General features: G+C 58.0%; 8 protein-coding genes across 8 annotated transcripts; 5 read left to right on the top strand and 3 right to left on the bottom strand.

The window, feature by feature from the left end:
* Positions 1–4,420: 4,420 nt before the first annotated feature.
* BKCO1_5300075 (pre-rrna processing protein) lies at positions 4,421–7,611 on the bottom strand (the record flags this gene model as incomplete). The annotated part of the gene is made up of 5 exons (XM_020277186.1): positions 4,421–4,759; positions 4,889–5,067; positions 5,162–5,512; positions 5,722–6,681; positions 6,765–7,611. 5 exons carry the CDS (start codon positions 7,609–7,611, stop codon positions 4,421–4,423), a joined length of 2,676 nt encoding a protein of 891 aa, XP_020127246.1.
* A 371-nt stretch (positions 7,612–7,982) lies between these two features.
* On the top strand, positions 7,983–9,126 carry BKCO1_5300074 (ornithine carbamoyltransferase; the record flags this gene model as incomplete). The annotated part of the gene is made up of 2 exons (XM_020277185.1): positions 7,983–8,318; positions 8,392–9,126. The coding sequence occupies 2 exons, from the start codon at positions 7,983–7,985 to the stop codon at positions 9,124–9,126; spliced, it is 1,071 nt and encodes a 356-aa protein (XP_020127245.1).
* Positions 9,127–9,382: 256 nt separating this feature from the next.
* Positions 9,383–10,458, bottom strand: BKCO1_5300073 (acetolactate synthase i iii small subunit; the record flags this gene model as incomplete). Its single annotated transcript, XM_020277184.1, has 2 exons — positions 9,383–9,483; positions 9,537–10,458. The coding sequence occupies 2 exons, from the start codon at positions 10,456–10,458 to the stop codon at positions 9,383–9,385; spliced, it is 1,023 nt and encodes a 340-aa protein (XP_020127248.1).
* A 678-nt stretch (positions 10,459–11,136) lies between these two features.
* Positions 11,137–13,168, top strand: BKCO1_5300072 (kh domain protein; the record flags this gene model as incomplete). Its single annotated transcript, XM_020277183.1, has 8 exons — positions 11,137–11,562; positions 11,766–11,787; positions 11,849–11,901; positions 11,958–12,122; positions 12,183–12,391; positions 12,441–12,990; positions 13,044–13,063; positions 13,132–13,168. 8 exons carry the CDS (start codon positions 11,137–11,139, stop codon positions 13,166–13,168), a joined length of 1,482 nt encoding a protein of 493 aa, XP_020127247.1.
* Positions 13,169–14,322: 1,154 nt separating this feature from the next.
* Positions 14,323–14,952, top strand: BKCO1_5300071 (uncharacterized protein; the record flags this gene model as incomplete). Its single annotated transcript, XM_020277182.1, has 1 exon — positions 14,323–14,952. One exon carries the CDS (start codon positions 14,323–14,325, stop codon positions 14,950–14,952), a length of 630 nt encoding a protein of 209 aa, XP_020127250.1.
* An 842-nt stretch (positions 14,953–15,794) lies between these two features.
* BKCO1_5300070 (alpha beta hydrolase) lies at positions 15,795–16,856 on the top strand (the record flags this gene model as incomplete). The annotated part of the gene is made up of 1 exon (XM_020277181.1): positions 15,795–16,856. The coding sequence occupies one exon, from the start codon at positions 15,795–15,797 to the stop codon at positions 16,854–16,856; it is 1,062 nt and encodes a 353-aa protein (XP_020127249.1).
* A 712-nt stretch (positions 16,857–17,568) lies between these two features.
* On the bottom strand, positions 17,569–18,262 carry BKCO1_5300069 (dynein light chain; the record flags this gene model as incomplete). The annotated part of the gene is made up of 4 exons (XM_020277179.1): positions 17,569–17,877; positions 18,014–18,088; positions 18,157–18,195; positions 18,251–18,262. The coding sequence occupies 4 exons, from the start codon at positions 18,260–18,262 to the stop codon at positions 17,569–17,571; spliced, it is 435 nt and encodes a 144-aa protein (XP_020127296.1).
* Positions 18,263–18,717: 455 nt separating this feature from the next.
* BKCO1_5300068 (vacuolar transporter chaperone 1) lies at positions 18,718–19,172 on the top strand (the record flags this gene model as incomplete). The annotated part of the gene is made up of 2 exons (XM_020277178.1): positions 18,718–18,751; positions 18,838–19,172. 2 exons carry the CDS (start codon positions 18,718–18,720, stop codon positions 19,170–19,172), a joined length of 369 nt encoding a protein of 122 aa, XP_020127297.1.
* Between the last annotated feature and the right edge of the window lie 605 nt (positions 19,173–19,777).

Genomic DNA, 19,777 nt, shown 5'->3' with positions numbered 1-19,777 from the left:
CTCTGGGCCATGCATGTCTGGCCTTGTCTGCCCGCCAACCCGTCGATCCTTTCCGAGACCTAGACCACTTCCCGCGTCGCGCCTGGGGCAGTCGACATCCGGAACTCGGACTGAAGGCCCCCGTCTAGCCTGCGAGGCCACAGAGGGGTTGCTGTTGCCGATAAATTAACCTGCCAGAGCCACGAGCCTCCACGGCCCGCCACTGCAGCCATTGTCGCAATTTAGACGTCCTTGCTCACTTCATCTCACCCGATGACATCTGCTTGCATCCGAACACTGAGGAGCAATGTACTGAGTGCTTGGCTGCATCCTTGATACACTCGTATCCCTTCACCACACTATGGCCGCCTACTGCATCAATAAATCGTATATCAACCCATAGTCGACAGGCGCACTCTACTCACCCGCTCCTCATATTTCATTCGCGACCATTTTTTTTTAGCCATCAGTTGACACCCCAACTAGTCCATGGCAGATCGTGTGGTGCCCTTTCCTTTGATACAGTACGTCCCGCAGCGTGTCAGAAACAGCTGACATCTCATCGTCATCGATTGGACCAAGACGGCCGCATCTCTCCCCCCCACGAGAGCACACTGCCACGCCTCTTCTGCCACGGTGCCCAAACATGTTGATCCAGAAGGGATCAGCGCTACCCTCACTTGGGTTTTACAAGCTTGGTCCCTCGGCACCTCGTGCGAGATGATTGATATACACTTAAGATCCGAGGAACAATCCAGAGTAGAGCTCTGCTTTACTTGCGCATAGACTTCTTTATGTTGCTGGTTTCCATGGCTTTTGCTTCTTCTTCACAATATCCCTCGGGCCACTCCAACATCACCCCGCACTCATGCTCAGGCCGACCTTGCGGTTGACTACACCAAGACATGGCTGCGCTAACGGTAGTTCCAACGCTCGAGCTACAGATATGGCAAAGGAAAAGGATTGATAGGCATGGATGAAACCTCTAAACTGCTATATATAGCTAAGTGGTCATCAGGTGCAATGCAGCAGCGGGAGCCGCGCGCGCGCGTGGCGCGAGGGAAGATAGCGCTGGTTTGGAGAAGGTTAATGCAGGGACGATCCCAGCCGTTGGATTTCCGCGGGGTCTACTGCTGCCTTGCTGCTGGCTGCTCGATAAGGCGGCCGATAGGAATAGCGTACATAGCGGCAGCACTACTGCTTGCTGATTGTATACGCAAAGAAAACGTTTTGGTTGGTGTGAGTGTATATCCAGCGTCGTCGCTGGACGTATGAGTGAAGAGCCAACCCTGCAACGGGACGACCCTTTCCATATGTTTTTTATTTTTATTTTTCGTTTCGTCAAAGTACAAAGGGTATATGCGTTGTCGTTTGGTCCTCCACCACCCGATCGATTAAGTGCTTATTGTGACATGTACCGTACCGCGCGGCTGGGTCTTCCCCCCTCTCTACACCTTAGCCTTTGCCTCCAGATATTCCACTCTTCTCTTTCTCCCACATCCCCTACCCCGGGGCAACCCAGCCCGCTGCCTCATTCTCCGGCGGTTATACCCACCTTACGCCTGCCCCCAACACGCACACATACGCACTACCACACGCGTGCTAGGTATAGCGCAACCAACAAGGGCATTGGCGTTTCGCCAAGTTAGGACTTTTTAAGCGCCGGCACATCTCAGGGACGACAACGGATCTACGCCTCGCGCAGCCAATGATGTCTCTCTCTCACTCTCACACACTCTTTCTCTCCTTCCTTTCTCCTCCTCCTCTCCCTCCCAAAGCTTGCCGCGCCGCAAGTGGGTCCGCCTTTTTTTTTTTTTCATTGCCAACGCGGGCATGGAGTGATGAGCGATTTTTTTTCTTTCTCCCCCTTCTTCTTCTTCTTTCCCCCTCCGATCACTACAATAATAGATTCTACCTACCCTACCCTACCTACCTTCCTACCGACCTACCTATCGCAGTTAGGGTAGGAGCGGGGAGGGGAGGGGAGGCGAGGGGAGGGGAGGGTGAATGACGCCCAACTCCCGCCGGGACGCGCCCGCCCATGAGACCAACGACTTACTTGCCGCGCCGGTCCCCACATAGGTGGTAGTCCTGGCAGCAGCGATGCGGGGGAAATGATGGGATGGGTGCTAGTTTGAGGCTGGGAGCATGGGCGCGTGCCGAGGAAGCTGTAAAGGAGATCGGGCTAGTGAGTGTGTTGTACAGTAGCTGATCAGGACAGCACAAGTAGCAAGGTACTACTAGTAGCGTGGGTGGGCGTTGAGGCTAGGCGAGAGGCAGGGCACGATGTGGCCATGTGGGGTGGCGGCGGGCATCGTTGTCGTTGTTGTTGTTGTTGCTGCTGCTTTCGTTGTTGTTCCGTGCAGTTGGCGGAATACCTAGCGCGGGGGCGGGCGGCGCGGATCCGTTTCGTTTCCATTCCGGTTCTGGATGGTAGTTGGGGGGTGGCTGTGGCTGTGTGTATGTGTCGTCGTCGAGCAGTGAAGATCAAGGGCAGTACGTTAGATGATGATGATGATGATGATGATGATGATGATGATAATGCCCCCGTTCTCGGCCGAGGTTTAGGAGGGAACGATAGTCGAGGCCGGGGAAGCGGCAAAGGATGACGGCTTCGCGTGCCTGATTGTGAGGCGCGGGCACTAATCCCCACCATCGGGCCAGGGGTGGGGAAGAAGGGAAAATAGGAACAGGCTTTTCTGACAGTTGTGGGCATTTCATGGTGTGGATCGGGAAGAGAGCAAGTGAGGTGGTTGGAAAAGTGGGGGCATCCACCCCCGACCGTTGATCTTTCCAGCAGGGTTTACGTGCTGCTGCTGTGCAACGATTGGCGACCCTTGGACGGCAAACCCGCGTATTCGAGCTCGAACAAAGTCGGGCAAGATTGGGAGGCAGGACGATGCCGGCCGGATTCGATGGCTGAGCAGGTCGGCCGTAGCAGAGCTCCTACCTATCTGTGAGGGACCATGCTTTGGCCTTCCCGGTTGGTTGTTGGATCTAGCGCTGGCTCTACTGTCTCAGAGGGGGCGAGACCTTTTGTGCTGTTGCACTATTGGACAGATGGCATTCCTCGGCCCCGACACTTGACAGGGGACACTAAGAGATAGGCATGGACAAGAGCTACGCAAAGCCTTGGCTGACAGCTCCGTCATACACGGTTGGTTGCTCAATCAGGCCATGTCCACCCGCCGGTCCAACCCATGGGACGGGAAAATGCATAATGGGCCGGCTGATATAGCACCGTTGCTATTGTCGGCGTTTCCCGCCCAATAATCCTATCAACCGACCACTTTAGGCAGCTTCCGTTTCCGCGCTGCCGTTGCCCGCCTTACCGTACCGTCCACTCCCTGCTGCAGCCATCCGTCCCGCCAAATGTCATTTCTAATCAAGCTTGCATGCATCGACATGGGGAAGACACCAGGGGGATTTTGTTCTTCGCGCCAGACTGGCGAGACCGGTGCGCAAGTCCCTGAACGTGGTCCTGAGGCCCGGAGGAGTGCTTGGGGACGTGAGCAGGTTTTACGTCATCCACACAGCAAGGCGCTCTGATCTGCAGTTGCCGGACGCTTTGCTGGGAATCGAGAGTCACACATGGGGCTGCATTTTTGGAAAAGACCAACAGTGACCCTGCATCATGCTGTGCTTGGACAGTGGCAACTGACGTAGCCACAAGTTACGCATCGCCACCCAACTTGGCAACCAACCGTTCCACTCAGCCACCAATGAGCTGAGGCTCTGATTGACCGCGTTCGAATGTTGGGTGAAGACGAGGCGGGAATGGGTTCTGGCAGCCTCAAAGCCGGCGATAGCGCCAACTAACGCATCTTCAACTCTACCATATTCCAACTTATCTCTAGAATCTATTTCTTTTCTTAAGCTCTAGCTGACGAAGAATTGCCAACAGACATGCGAACAACACTATCTGGAGAAACATCTATGCCGTACAGTACCAGCCCAGCCAAATCGTCGGGACTGTGAATTGTGTCTGTCCACAGAAGCAGGATCCAAATCTTAAAAGCGTGAGAGGGAAAAAAATGCCCTGAACTTTCTTGAGATCTCCCTAGAGGCACCACCTCGGCAGGAGGTCCATCCAGGGGATTCTCTGCTCGGATCCCGTCAAATCAAGGATAAGGAAAACCCATGTATGTATGTACATGTCCTGTCACCTTATGTATGCAATCTCGACATCGTTCCGTCCAGCCCCAAAGGATACACGATCAATAGACTCCGGGAAAAAAACTCCGTCCAAGAGCCAACCCACCCCGTCAACGGGGAGGAGAAACCCTACGATGGAACTCCAGAGAACACACACACCCCTTCCCGGACAACGCCCATGGAAAAAAAAAAAACAGTAACCAACCAACCCCATCCTCCCCCGATTCTCAAAACAAAACAATCTCTTTCTTTCCCCCCCCCCACCCCCCCACCCCACCCGCACTGATCACAACCTCACATGCGCCCCGATCCCGCCGCCCACAAACCAGACCCTCTCCTCCCACCTCCCCAACTTGATCCCGACGGTGGCGGTCGCATTCAGCCGCAGCTGGCCCCCGAGCGCCTTCTTGATGGCGTCGTAGCCGACGCTGCCGAGCGACCAGTCGACGGGCAGCCGCGGCGTCTGCGACAGGCCCGGCGGCACGGCGAAGGGCAGCTCGTGCACGATGCGGCCGGCGGGCTCGCCGTGGTAGCGCGCGGTCGCGTTGAGGTGCGTGATGTAGATGGTGGATTCGCGCAGCGGCGACGAGAGCGTGAAGATGGCGGTCGAGGAGAGGATGTGCATCTGTGGGCGCGGGCTTCATCAGCAAGGGGGAGGGAGAGGGAGAGAGAGAGGGAGGGAGGGAGGGAGGGAGGGAGGGATGGGGGAACGCGTAAGTTGAAAGGACGAGATGGTCCGCAGCAACCGACGTACCGTAGCTTCTTTGATGAATCGTGGCTTGTCCCCGTCGGCCCCATCGCCATCGTCATCATCACCATGTCTCAACTTCGGCGTCGGTAGGCTCAGCTTCAACCTCGAAAGCACCTCGCCAAGTGCCGGCTGCGCCGGAATAGTGTTCCTGTGCGTCTGCAATGCCAGCGTGGTGTTGAATCCTGCAACAAGAGACCCACGTGTTAGCCCATCGTCCATCAGTGCGTCACACACCGTTTTTCCCTCTCCCTTTTCCACGCCGCCAGCACCACCTACCAGAAAGCCACCGGGACAGGAAATCCACGCCCACAGCCCTTCCCTCTTCTCCGCTCATCTTCAACGGGTCCCAAACCGCCTGCACCAACACTCCCGTATTGTTCCCCGGCACGACGGTCAGGTTCTCCGCCGTGACCTGACCCATGGCGGTGCCGTTGGTGAGGATGTTGATGTTCGTGTACGGCACCGTGGCCGAGTAATTCGTCGGATTCGTGAAGTTGACCTCGGCCTGGAACCTGATGGAGCTGGGTCCCGTGTCCAGGATTTTCAAGTTCCCGAACTTGGGCGCAACACGCTTGAACATGTCACCCGTTCCGCCGCCGTGGCCGCTTCCGTCACCGGATCCGATTGCTTCAATCACAGAAAGAAAATCGAGTTAGCCTTTGACTCTCTCTCTCTCTCTCTCTCTCTCTCTCTCTCTCTCTTTTCCCGTGGATAGACAGACAGAAAAGAAAATTGAATATACTTCGAAAAAGGTACAGGAAAGAAGTGGCATTACACAAAGGGCTATTGATATCATGTCGAGAACGTAAAAAAAAGAAAACAAGAAGGCTACCCACGTTTGACCGGCACGACGCCCTCGGCGGGGATCTTGCGCACTTTGAAGGTGCCCAACGACGTGACCATCTCAACGTCCACCTCGGCCTTCACGCTTAGGTTCACACTCTTACTACCAAACAACAACGCTGAAACCACTTCAGAGAAAACAGCTTGGTCGGTGATGTTCACAGGTGCATCTCTGACCACTGCCTCGACCAGCAGGCCTGATTTATCCTCATCTTTCGAGTCGATGCGTGTGGCGTTGGCGGGCTGCCATTTGCTGAGGTCAAGATTGCCGAGTCTCTTGCCGTGGTAGAAAATGTCTGCATCAGCGCGCACTTTGTCGACATCGACGGGGAAGTTGATCTCATCGGGAAGTCCGACCAGGGCCTTGATCTTGGCGTCGATTCTGGGCTGGCCTTCGGGACTGTCAGGTGCGGCAAAGAAACCGGGAAGATGGAAATTGACATCGGTCAGGGAAAAGTTCTTCAGCAGATTCTCAGGTAGGCGGCCGGGGAACGGCACGGGGACAGTGATGTCGGACATGAGATCAGTCAACCATTTGGGCGTGTCAACCGATGGCGAATCGGATCCACGGACGTAGATGTAGGCATCACGCCCGTGGATGAAGTCGCCGAGGAGGATGTCTAACGGGGTTTGTTTGGAATTAGGGCATGCGGCCATCAGAGCATCGGGCAGCTTCCTGACCCAACCGGCTACGTGGACTTCAACGTTCTCGAAGGGCTCAATAGGAAGCTCCTGGGTCCTTGCGTCGGCAACCATGATTTGAGGGTCCGAGGGCGAGCAGCCTCCGACCAGGATACCAAAGCCAAGGGGCGGGACAGTGAGTCTGAGAGGATAATCGTTATTGACTACAATGCTAGTGTTGGCTTCGAGACCTCGGTGGCCATGAGGCAGGTCCACCTCGTGGACGTTGAGCTTGGCTATCCTATAAGCGGGAACATCAGGGAGCGAATTGCCTGTGTCAGTGACACTGTTAGCCGCGTGTCCTGTCATCAGCCTCCCACCGCGCAATGCTAGAGAAACAAGGGGAGGGCCTTACCTTCAAACTCCATGATCTCCTCGATGATTTGGGTGCCCAGCGGGAAGATGCCTGATTTAAGAGGTACTTTTGCCTTGCCCTTGACCTTTAGTTTCCCCAAGCGGCCCCTCATCCAATCGTTTGCAACATCTCTGATGCTCGAGAACTGGCCGGGATGGAGGTCGGCGACAATGTTGATGTGAGTGGTGTGACCGTTGCGAAGGCTGAGCTTGACGGGCGGAATGACGGCACTGCCAACAACCTTGTCGCTGTAATCCGGCAGGACCACCTCGACGTGGGCCTCTCCACTCTCGATTTCCCTCGCAATCCAGGTGCTGAAGCGGCCCAAATCACGGACCGACTTCTTGTGTACCCGCGACGCATCCATGATAAAATCGGCTTGGACCCTGACCGAGACGCCGTCCGATTTCACCGACTCGAAGCTCAGGCCGGTGGGCTTGACGTCGACGGCCTCGTTCGCGTATTCCTGGACAGCGGCAGGGACAACAAAGCCCAGGACCATGATGACGACGACGGTGATACATAAGACCAACAGTGCCACGGTGCTGGGCCAACGGTGGCCAGTCTTCTTGCGGGTGTCGGATGACGTGTTGGAGGGGCGACGGAGACAGCTCAACAACGAGAAGGCGGCCTGGGAACGCGAGGTGCGAGAGTCGGAATCATCGTCGTCAACGTTGTTGTTGTCCTCGCCGGCCAGGAGGGGCGCGTCCTCCGGGAACTCATCGACGTCGTCCTCCTCATGGTCGTCGGGAGGGAGGTCGCGGGAGGAGCGGGCGGACTGGGCGGACTTGGTTGAAGCTGGGCGGGGGCTCGGGGTGGCGGTTGAGCCCCACGGAGTGTCGACCATGGCTGGTGTTTGTGGGTGGGTTTGCAGTGGAATGCGGGTGTTTGCTCTAACGCATCTTCTGGCTGGCAGGGAGCGTGAGTTGCGTGAAACAGGAGAGACGTGGAGAGGTAGTGACGCGAGGATGGCAGTGCATGGACGGTCGCGGGAGCGCCTACCCCGCCATGTACCAATCAGAAGCGGCCCGCCCGAGCTGGGGTACCTTAGCACCCTTGGAGCTTAGCACCCGCTAAAAAACGCCGTCCGAGCGCACAGCTCGTCCGAGTCACCATTGCTCCATCATTTATTCCTCTCGTGTCCGCTGTCTGCTTTGCTGCGCAATCCCCGACCCTCCCTCGCACTCAATCGACGCCGTTCTTTGTTGTCCTTGCGCAATGCCTCTTTTCCGCCCTTCACCGTCTGCTCTGCGGAGCTTGACCAGAGCTCCCGTCCGCTTCTACTCCTCCCCCACCACCTCCGCCGCACCCCGACACCTGCTGTCCATCGCCGACCTGACTCCCCAGGAATTCGCGACCCTTGTCCGCAATGCCCACTCGCACAAGCAAGCCATCAAGTCCGGCTCCAACAAGCTGCTGGGCACTCTGTCCGGCAAGACCGTCGCCATGACCTTCAGCAAGCGCAGCACCCGCACCAGAGTGTCCACCGAGGGCGCCGTCACCGCGCTGGGCGGCCAACCCATGTTCTTGGGCAAGGACGACATCCAATTGGGCGTGCGCAACCACCCACATCCCCCTTGCTGAAGCCCGTCCCTCCGCTCACGCATTCCGCGACTGCTCCATCTAGGTCAACGAATCGCTCTACGACACTTCCGTCGTCATCTCCAGCATGGTCTCCTGCATCGTCGCGCGCGTGAACAAAAACTCGGACGTGACTGAGCTGGCCAAGCACAGCTCCGTCCCCGTCATCAACGCCCTCTGCGACCTCGCCCACCCGCTGCAGACCATCGCCGACTTCCTGACCATGCACGAGGCCTTCCCCTCGCCCGCGCCCACGCTCGGCCTCGAGGGCAAGAAGATCGCCTGGGTCGGCGACGCCAACAACGTGCTCTTCGACCTCGCCATCGCCGCCGCCAAGCTGGGCGTCGACGTCGCCGTCGCCACCCCCGCCGGCTACGAGATCCCCGCCGCCATGCGCCGCGTCATCGCCGACGCCGCCGCGGGCGCGCCCGACGGCGCGGGCGGCAAGCTGTTCGAGACGACGGCGCCCGAGGAGGCGGTCAAGGGCGCCGACGTCCTCGTCACCGACACGTGGATCTCCATGGGCCAGGAGGAGGAGAAGGTCAAGCGCCTGAAGGCCTTCGAGGGCTTCCAGATCACCTCGGAGCTCGCCAAGAGGGGCGGCGCGAACGAGGGCTGGAAGTTCATGCACTGCCTGCCCAGGCACCCCGAGGAGGTCAGTGATGAAGTCTTTTACGGCCCCAGGTCGCTGGTCTTCCCCGAGGCTGAGAACAGGCTGTGGGCGGCCATCTCCGCCCTTGAGGCTTTTGTCGTGAACAAGGGCAACATCAAGTCCGCATAATCGGTCATTTGTGGGTTTCGGCATGATGGGAAGGAGTGGCGACAGCGTAGCGCTGGAAATAGGGCTTTTGTGTTCATTCGGAGTTCGTGGCCAAAAATTTCTCTCAACTCGTTTTCATTTGGAAGTAGACATAAAGGCACGATAATCGTTTAGTAGACCGTAATAACACAATGCTGTACTTTGTACAAATTCAAAGCGACGAAGACAAACGTGCGACCAACTCTTTCGAATTTTTATTACAACCCTATTTTCTAGCTTATCCGGGAGGAAGCATGCTCTGGTCAACAACGTCCTCAATCTCCTTCTCTTGCACGTCTTCGGGTCCGACAAGGGGCGAGCGGGGCAGCGCCATGAGACCTGGCAGACGGTTAACCGTGATTCATCACTCTGAGTCATAATTGGACACTTACCGGTTCTCGCAGACTCCAGGATACCGAAAGGCGCCACGAGCTTCATGAATGAGTCAATCCTGACGGGCTTGGCCGAGACCTCGACGATGCAGTTGTTGGTGCTAATGTCGAGCACCTTGCCGCCAAACTGGTGCGTCAGATGGGTGATGGCCTCCAAGTGCTCGTGCTTGTGCCTCAGAGCCTGGCTGGCGGCGAGCTTGCTCGGGTGGAAGTCGCGCTTGAGCGAGTCGGCAGCGGCGCGCTGGGCGGCCTGCTCGCGATCGGCCTGCGAGGGCAGGTCCTCGGCGGAGGAGGAGGAGGCGGAGGAGCCGTCCTGGATGTAGCCGGGCGAGTCGACCATCTCGCGATGGTGCTGCATGAGCTCCTCGAAGTACTCCGGGCCGAGGATCGAGACCTTGGCCAGCAGCAGCTCGCGCTGCACGAGCGGGGCCTGGGTGTAGTCGAGCACGGCCCAGACGGGCACGAGGTCCTCGAGCTGGCGGCGGGCCTGCTCGACGACGCCGTCCTGGCCCTGCAGCACAATGGTCATGCGCGACAGGTCGGGGACCTCGGTGTTGCAGACGACCAGGCTGTCGATGTTGAAGCCGCGCGCGGCCAGGATGCCCGACACGCGCGACAGCACGCCCGGCTCGTTCTGGACCAGGCAGTTGAGCACATGGCGCTTGGGCGGGGCCTGCGACGGCAGCGGCGTCTCGTACAGGATGCTGCTGACGGCGGCCGGGGCGGACCACGACGGAGGCGCGTCGCTGGTGGGCAGCGGTTGGATGCGGCGATGCAGCGCCTTGTAGGCCAGGGCCTGGGTCGACGACGAGCTGGACGGCTGGTGACGCGGGCGGCCGGCGTAGGTCGCGACCTGGGGGTGGGGCTTGGTGCGCAGCGCGGTGCGCAGGGGCAGAGCATTCAATGCTCGCCGGGAGGCCATTGTGGCTCTGTTTCCGCCCCTCGGCTGGGGGTCTGGGAGACTGCGGAGAGGGCTGAGGAGGAGGCGAGGTGTTGAGTGCGGAGGAATGCGAATCACAGGGCAAGCCATTTTCCAATGGAAAGCGAGCGATTTCGGCATCGCGGCGCCCATTAGTGGTTGCCGCCCGCCGCCGGCCTCGCAGCCTGCGTTGACCGCCTACGACGTTGGCTCGCTTAGCTTTGCAAGAGACCGGGGAGCTGCAGCCCCGTGGGCCTTTTCTGCTGTAGGTACGTATCCGTAGTACCTAGATTGCTCTTCAGCTGCTTCGATCATTTGCTGCAGTGCCCAAGTACGGCTGCCTTTGCACGAGCTGGAGACATTCCGCTTCCAAAAAGACAATGGTTCCCGGGTCTTGGCCGAGCTCCCAGATGCACCTCGATCCTCACCTGGGCATCTTCATGAGAGACTGTGTCTCTGTGTGGTGGGAATAAGCGCGTGCGATTCGCTGACTGGGCTGAGGCGGACATGGTTGTGGCGCCGCATCTGTCGCGGGCGGGCTGGAGCGGAAGTTCCCGCGCCGACCGCCGGGCATTTCGTCGCCTTCTTCCTGTGCGTGAAGCTCTGTCCAGATCTTCCTCCTGCACCCAAGGTCGTCACCTCTCACCCCCGGTCTCCACATCAACTGTGCCGGCCGTCACCATGCCCGAGGAAGGCCGCAAGCGCTCGCGCTTCGATCAGACCGAACCCGAACCCAAGCGCCCGTCCCGCTTCGATCGTCGCTCGCGCTCGCCCTCCTCACGCCAGAGCGAGGCTCTGCGCAGTCGCAGCCCGCTGAGCCGCCAGGACAGCAACAGCCCCGCCACCGCCGAGAAGAAGGACCCCGCTGCCGCTGCCGCTGCTGCAGCCGCCCGCATCAACGCCCAGATCCAGGCCAGGAAGGGCATCCAGCACGTCGACGTCCCGCCCATCCGCTCTACCGCCAGCCCCGTCACCGTCAAGTCGCCCTCCAATGACCAAGGCAACCCCGGCGAGGTTTACCAGCAGGATGGAGACTACATCAAGGACATCGAAGTGAACGACCTTCGGAATCGTTACACCCTCACCAAGGGCTCTACTCAAAAGATGGTAAATACTTCAGATCATAACCTACTGATACTCCCAGGAACATGCCCACACATGCCCCCAGCTTCCTGTTTTCTTTGACATTCGGCTTCCTCGCGAACTATTGGTGTAAAAGCGCGCAGAAGCTCACTTAACTGCCACCATATAGCTGCTGTTCCCAGCATCCCCCGTTTGGCATCTGCTGACCTCACCCGTGTGACATCTAGATCAAAGAAGAGACTGGCGCCGGTACGCTCTACCACTGAACATGATTTCATTGATTGCAGGGTGTTTACTAAGTGGTGTGAAGATGTCACAACCCGCGGCGAGTACTATCCCGACAAGAGCCTGGTCCGTCCCGGTGTAAGTTCTTCGTCCTCGATGTTTCCGACTGCCCTTGATGCCTAACAAAGCCAAAGGTTCCCCCGCTGTACCTCCACGTCACGAGTACCACCAAGGAAGGCCTCGAGAAGGCCATCGCCAAAATCGACGAGCTTATGAAGCAGGAATTGCCCAACCTTGTCGACGAGAGGCGCTTCCGCCGCAGAGAACCCGAGCAGGTCGAGCGTGATGAGTATGGAAGGGTAATGATGCTCAAGGTGATGTATCGTCGTAGAGAAAGAATACACTGACCGGTATATTAGCGCAAATGGCCCGAGGAGAAGATCCCCGTCGACCTCGAACCCATTCCTGGCTTCAACCTTCGTGCTCAGGTCGTCGGCCATGGAGGTGCCTACGTCAAACACATCCAGCAGGAAACGCGCTGCCGCGTCCAGATCAAGGGCCGCGGCTCCGGCTTCATCGAGCATAACACTGGCCAGGAAAGCGACGAGCCCATGTATCTGCACGTTGCGTAAGTTGTTCTCGATTTCCCTCTCAAGACCAGTGCTGACCAAAGTTAGGGGCCCCAATGCCGATGATGTCCAAAAAGCTAGGGAGCTTTGTGAAGATCTCCTTGGCAATGTGCGTCAACAGTATGAACAGTTCAAGGAGCGCGGCCCGAGCCGTCGCGCGTACGGCGATGGTGACCGGTACTCGGGCGGCGGTAGGAATGGAGGACGTTCGGATAGCTACGGTGGTGGCTATGGTGGTGGCAGCAGCTATGGCGGTGGAAGCAGCTACGGCAACCAGCAGTCTCCCCCCGGCTATGGTTCGGCCATGAGCCCCACTTCGCAGACGACGCCGGTGACGCCTGCCACGGCGTCCAGCGACCAGTACGCTGCGGCCTACGCTCAGTACTACGCTTCTGGTCAAGACCCTTACGCTGCCTATGGCGGTTACCAGAACTATGTGAACTTGTACTGGCAGTACGCTCAACAGCAGCAGCAGCAAGCGGCTGCTCCTGGTTCCGAGGCGCCGCCGCCGCCGCCTGGTTCTGCGCCTCCTCCACCGCCCGGTGATGCTCCGCCTCCTCCTCCGCCGTCGGGCTCTCCCCCGGGTGGCTACAGCGCGGTATGTATCCGTGCAACTGGTGCGTAAGAGAGTAGTATTGATGAGAAACGCAGGTGCCGCCGCCTCCGGGCTTGTAAGCTAACAGGGTGTTTCCGGTAGCCACAAGTCTTCGATGGTAGTACATAGCTCACTCTCTTACAGCGGTTTCTGCACTTTGGTCAAGGGAGGCGTAAACTGACAGGGGCAGCAGCGAGGAGATCATTGATTACTATTCGATACGGGAAATGCTGAAACTAGCAGGTGCTCAAAAAGGACAGTCAGATTTGGACACAGTCGGCACTGATGGCGTAAAGTGGTTTATTCGGGCGTGGTAACCTAGGCTGCTGCTGCTCTGTCCACCTTGGACGGTGACGACAGAACGTGATTTTAGACGGTCAGTCGGGTAAACAGTCTGGCGACATGCTAATCAATCAAGGCCCTGATTCTTCGTTGAGATACTCCATGCTAAAGTGGAGTGTGAGCTTTGTCGATAGGCTCACTGGTTACCTCAGAGGTCTACGTACTCATCCAGAAAACTTTGCTTTCACTGGTGTCTAGGCCAGATGTGGCTGTAGCTGGTTCCTGATAGGCAGACTAAGAGAATGAACTTCCAAAGAATCGGGCTTACCGACATCTGTCTTGGAGATAAGAACCTGGTTATGTGGGTGGTAGAATTCTGTATTTGGATATGTAAATGGAGGGGTTTTAGACTCGCACCTACGGCCAGATGTCTGGTTCAAATACGCACGTTGGGAGGGCCTCAAAAAATTTCCATCTACGTCCCAACGCTTGATTCCACTACGCACGTCAGAGTCGGTAAAAACACACACCTGACCTGCCGACCGGACAATCATGGGCCGTCCGCCGACTCAAACACTGCCGAGAGGTGTTTTGAACTTCTTCCGACCTGCTCCAACCTGACACCTTTCTTCTTCTTCATCTGAGCCAAACCGACCAAGGCATTCCGGAGTCACCCTGCTATGCTGGAACCTTCCATCCTCCCATTTCTAGGTAAGCACGCCCGTTCTAATTCACACTGGTCACCCGGACTCATTTAGCGCTCGTTGTGTCGCCTGTTTGCGTTGTTTCTCCACCGTGACGCAGTCTTGAAGATTCCGTTGATTGTCTCACATAGACTTCGTCGCCTGAAATACTCTTCAAGTCTTCTTTCAGATAATACCCCGGCTCTACTTGTACCTCCACCTCTTCCAGCCTCGACCGTGTCGCTGGTCATTCACTGCCAATCCGTACGCGGAGCTTTCCAATGCTAATCATCAAGTCAGGTCTGAGAGTGAATCAGATCCCGATAAGGCTACACTAAGCACAAAAACATCGGGCCCTCGTTCCTAAAAGATGGGATCGCAGCCAGTCTGGACTGGAAGGAATCCGGCTACGGTCGGCATACCCGATGGATTCGACCTGGACGTGAATACGCTTCTCGGCTCGTGTTGTCTTGAAAAGACAATCCATGGGCTTATTGAGATTTGGGCAGACACTGAGATATTCCGGATGAAATGGGCGAGATGGGTTCTAGAGGACCTCGACACATTTGAGCGGCGTCGGGACGTGGCCAGCGATATTGTCGCAGGTATCAAGCGACAAGGCCTGTTCGAACTGCTTAAGCATGGGAACCCATCCCTCACGAGCCTTCGCAATGCCGGCAAAAGCACTGCCGGACGCATCGGGTGCGTTTATCTCGTTTTCTACGACTTCCACGACCCGGACGGCATCCACACCTGGCGCAAGGTTTATGCTGGGACCAGCACCGCCTTTCGTGACCGTCGCAAGGCTCATCGTTGGATTCGCAAGATGACCGGACGCAACAAGAATACTCAGCGTGTCTCTGCTCTCAAGATGTTCCCACTCTGCCGGCTCGAGGGTAACGACACATATAACTTTCGGTTGCGTCTCCTGATGGAGCAATGCGCTGTCGCCATGTGGAACTTGCAAGTTGGCTCCAAGACTGCATCCTTCCCGGTTTAACGAGCACCATCGAGTTTGTCGATGCTTCAAGACAAGCTTCTCATGTCATCGACTGTTTTCTCTTCTTTTGTTCTGACCGACTAGATCCACGGTGTCCTGGGTTTCGCGAGTAGCCACGAAGCATACCTTCCTGGTCTCCATTGATGCTCTCATCGGCTCACAGATCCGTCTATGACTCGACTAATCCCAGCGGACCAGCCACTCAAAAGTCTTCTTCTTCAACTGAATGGGATTATCCAAGAACATGATCAATCCCTCCTTGCTCGGCTACTTGATATTCCTTCAGAGTGCTTGCAATATTTTTTTTTTGGCAGGCGGATCATCTGGGGTTCTGCTTAGTTGTATTCCACGACCTTAGTAGGAAACAAATGGATAGCAGAAAACCCAATTACGACGTCTCTTGGCGAGATCCACCAACGTGCTTTATGTGAGCAGTGGCAGAGCAAGAGGCGTTCGGAGACGGGCGGGGGCGGGAAACTTCGGTCGTGCCCCGCTGCAGGAGTACAAAAGTAGCTGGTTAGCTTGACCCCTCACGTAGGGCTGAAAGACTAATGCACCTGCAGCTCACCCACCTTTCAGCCCAAGGCTGCTGCCACACCCGGCTGAAACAAGCGTCGCCATTCTCCGCCCACGATAATGACACGCCGTGGCACGGAAGTGGGGTAAGAGAAGACGCAATTCGCCTGCTCCATCGCCGCTTCCCCGCCCTCGCAATTGATAACACCAGCACAGCCCTCGACCCTCACACACACATAAAATCCCATTTCCCAAAGCTCTCCCTCACCACCCTCACCTTTTCCACCAAAAAAACCCCCCCGAAAAGAAAAAAAAAAACCTCCAAAATGCCCACCCCACCAGACCTAAACCTCACAACCCACCGCATCCCCACCACCCACGGCCTCATCCACGTCCTCGACACAGCCAGCTCCTCCTCCCCTCAAACCACCACCACCACCACCTCCTCCCCCTCCTCCTCCCCACCAACCCCACCAACCCTCCTCCTCCTCCACGGCAACTCCTCCTCCTCCCAAATCTTCCTCCCCCTCATCGCCCTCTCCCTCTCCCCCAACTCCCCGCTCCACCACCACCGCATCCTCGCCCTCGATCTCCCCGGCCACGGCCAGAGCAGCGACGCTCCCCCCTCCGACGACGACCCCGAGGATTCCCTCGACAAGCACTACACGCAGCCGGCCTACGCCGACTGCGCGCTGCAGGTGTGCGCGGCGCTGGGGGCGCGCGACGTCGTGGTGCTGGGGTGGAGCTTGGGCGGGCACAATGCGGTGGAGATGGTTGCGCAGACCACGGGAACGACAACGACGGGGACGACAACGACGACGCAGCAGCAGCGGGGGACGGTCAGGGTCAGGGGCATCATGATCACGGGCACGCCGCCGGCGCTGGGGCTGGAGCAGGTGCGGAGGGGTTTCACGCTGGGCGAAGGACGAGAAGAAGGAGGCGAAGCGCAGCACGTCAACCTCGCCGCGACGGAGCGCTGGACCGACGCCGACTTCGACACCTTCCCGTACGAGGCGGCGCGGGGCGAGCGCGCGGCGTGGATCCGCGACGCGGCGGTCCGCACCGACGGCCGCGCGCGGCGCGTCATGTTCGACGCGTTCGAGGCCGGGAGGGGGTGCGATCAGGTGCGGGTGGTGGCGGGGGGGAAGGAGAAGGAGAAGGGCAAGGGCGGGGTGCCGTGCGCCGTGGTCAACGGCGTCGACGAGCCGTTTGTCAACCTCGACTACTTGGACGCGATCGAGTGGGGCGGCAACTTGTGGGAGGGCAGGTGTCATCGGTTGCCCGGGTTGGGGCATGCGCCGTTTTGGGAGGACCCCAAGGCGTTTTTGGGGTATTGGGAGAGGTTTGTCGGGGACTGCTGCTCTGAGACGACGACGGGGGAGGCCTGAGGAGGGAGTCTGGTTGGTGGATCTCTATTGTTGCGCGTAGTGGGTGCGTGTGTCCGGCCGGCTAGGGGAGATCAGAGCGATCAAGGGTGATGGGATCGGCGCCCGCCTATGTATGTATGTACATACCACCGGAAAAGCGCAAGGCATAGCATGGACGGGAGCGACAAATCACTCGGGCAGGAACCAAAACGAGACGAAAGGAAAAAAAAGACTGATATGCAAAGGCGTTTGGCTTGTTCGCCTCGCCCGCTAAAGACTGCTTGTGTGGTCCAATCGAGATTATCCGGTGTAATTTCCTGTAATAGTCCTGTAGCCAGTCTCAATACCCAACAGTACGCCGCACAGATGGGGCGACGACCATCTTTTTTCCTGTGCCGAGTGATGTATGAAATAAACATGAATGCCACAATAGAGAGAATACGAACGAAAACCCTGCTGTGTGTTCCCTCTTTCCCAGAAACCAACAAGTTTGAGGTACTCCAGGCTCCCAACCGTATGTGATGCTCAAGCGCTAGTTGCACAACATATACCTGTGAAGATCCACATGCTTCTCCCCCGACCATCCCCCCCTTCTCCCCTATTTCCCATCCCCTTCCTTCTACTCCCCACCTCCCCCCTTCTTCCTCCTTTTCCTCTCTCCTTTTCCCCCGGCAGCTCCGCTCTCTCACCGAAGCTGCTGGCAGGCTGGGCGCGACAAGAGAGAGAGAGAAGTTTAGAGCGCAATCCACATGACGTTGATGACAACGTCGAGGCCCTTCTTCTCGCCGCCGTCGTACTTGAACGACCACATGCCGTCCTTCTCGCTGTTCCAGTAGGCGCCAGCGGCGCTGTGCATGCCGCGGCGGCCGACCTTGGCGAGGCTGGCGGCCTGGTCCTCGGCGGCGGCGCCGGAGTCGCTGTCGGCGGTGCGCGAAAACGTGGGGGCGTGCTGGATGATGGTGCTGTTGACGGCGTACTTGAACGGGGGCTGGTTGTTGGGGCCGGTGCTCGTCTCGCTGATCAACGACTTGAGGATGGTGTTCTGCTTGCGGAGAAAAAAACGCGAATGCTGCGGTTACTAAACGGGTCCTGTTTTTTTCTTGCTCTTTTCTTCTGCGGCTTCTTCTTCATGTTTCCGGTGTGGGATTTGGTGGTGGTGCGGCGGGGAGTCCACGCACGATGATGGTGTTATTCCACTCGGCGGTCGACGAGTGGATGTAGCTCTCGGCGGTTCCGACGGCGGCGTCGCAGGCCTGTGGGGAAGAGTTGCTTAGCGGTCATGCATCCGGACAGAGTCTTGGGAGAGCATCGGTCGGCGTACATCGGTGGCGATCTGCTTCAAGCGGGTTTCCGAGACGGGCTGCTGGAGTCAGCGGGTTAGGAGCAATAGGAGAGGGAGAACACGTGGATCGTACGGGAGCGGCCATGGCGACGGTGTTGCGGGAGGCGGGCGGCGAGTTCGAGGGACGTTGCGGGTGGCTGGCGACGGAGGGCGGGCGGCGTTCGGGGATGTTTTGGGCGGGACTGCGAGGGCGATGGGGCAGGGAGCTGTCGTGTGTGTTGTTGTCGGAGCGGGTGGGAGACGGGACTGAGTCGGGGCAAAGCGACGTCAATAATTGGGCCGGGCGGGGACGAATCAGAAAGCTTGTCCGTTCCCTCGTGCGCCGCGCCGCTCGAGAGCTCCCATCGTCTGCTTTTCTCGCCGCCGCAAGCCTGCTCCGCCGTCGCGCGACTTCCTCCAGACATTTCCTCCCGCTGTTGCTCTCCCGTGCCTCTCTCGACCCTGCTTTCCCCGCCCGTCGTGCTGTTGTGACACCATTGGCACTGCTGCTGCCCTCCCCTCGACCTCATTTTAGAGCACGTCCGCCCCCGCCGATCCGTAATGTCGAGCCAACCTCTCCTCCAGACTGCCCCGGGTAGGCGACCTCCGCTCCTCAGCTCTGCTCGCGCCATGCGTCGTCTCTCAGCCGGCTGTTGCTAACCCGTCCGCTCGCTGCTGCAGGCAAGCGCATCGCCCTGCCCACGCGCGTCGAGCCCAAGGTCTTCTTCGCCAACGAGCGCACCTTCCTCTCATGGCTCAACTTCACCGTCATCCTCGGCGGCCTGGCCGTCGGGCTGCTCAACTTTGGCGATAAGGTCGGCCAGATCAGCGCCGGTCTCTTCACCCTCGTCGCCATGGCCGCCATGATCTACGCCCTCATCACCTTCCACTGGCGCGCCAAGAGCATCCGCCAGCGCGGCCAGGGCGGCTTCGACGACCGCTTCGGCCCCACCGTGCTGGCCCTCGCCCTGCTGGCCGCCGTCATCGTCAACTTTGTCCTCCGCGTCACGAACTGAGGGGAATACTGCTGCGTCGGTGGACGGCCAAAAGGAAGCCCGGTGGAGTGTCGTGAAGGGGCTGTACTGCGTATACTTTTGTTTTTCTCTGTACTTCGGAAACTACCCATTGGCCTTGGAGTTAATACGGGCCTGGTTCATGCATATCGACCTATCAAAAATGGGACTGAGCACTGGCAAGTTGTGTAGATATATTGAACAGCTCGCGCGTTCACGTAGATGCCATGGTTGCGGCAGAAACACGCTAGAAATGCTTTTCGCCTTTACCGGATTTGTCGGTTTTTCGAATCTCTTACTACTATTGATTGGGAACGAGTACAAGTCAATCGTTATTATTCCAGCAAGGCTGCGTGTCAAGTTCCCTCTACGCTTTCTCCGCGGTTGTCTCTATTATTCCCTCAAAGCGTACATTCACTCGCCGGATATGTCTTGGCGTACCGTGAATATTCACATGCCGTTGCTCGATGCGCCAAGACTGCTCGGATATGGAGACTTGAATCACCGGCAGGATTGAGTGAATGGAGAATTGAATTCCTCACTAAAGTGCTATATATGTGAGCTTAAGTACTCGAGTCGTTCACGTACGTCAGCGTCCTGGGAGGGGA

This window comes from Diplodia corticola (assembly GCF_001883845.1).
Source record: "Diplodia corticola strain CBS 112549 chromosome Unknown scaffold53, whole genome shotgun sequence".
In the NCBI taxonomy this organism is placed as follows: Eukaryota; Fungi; Ascomycota; class Dothideomycetes; order Botryosphaeriales; family Botryosphaeriaceae; genus Diplodia; species Diplodia corticola.
This window is presented reverse-complemented; position numbering and strand designations above follow the sequence as displayed.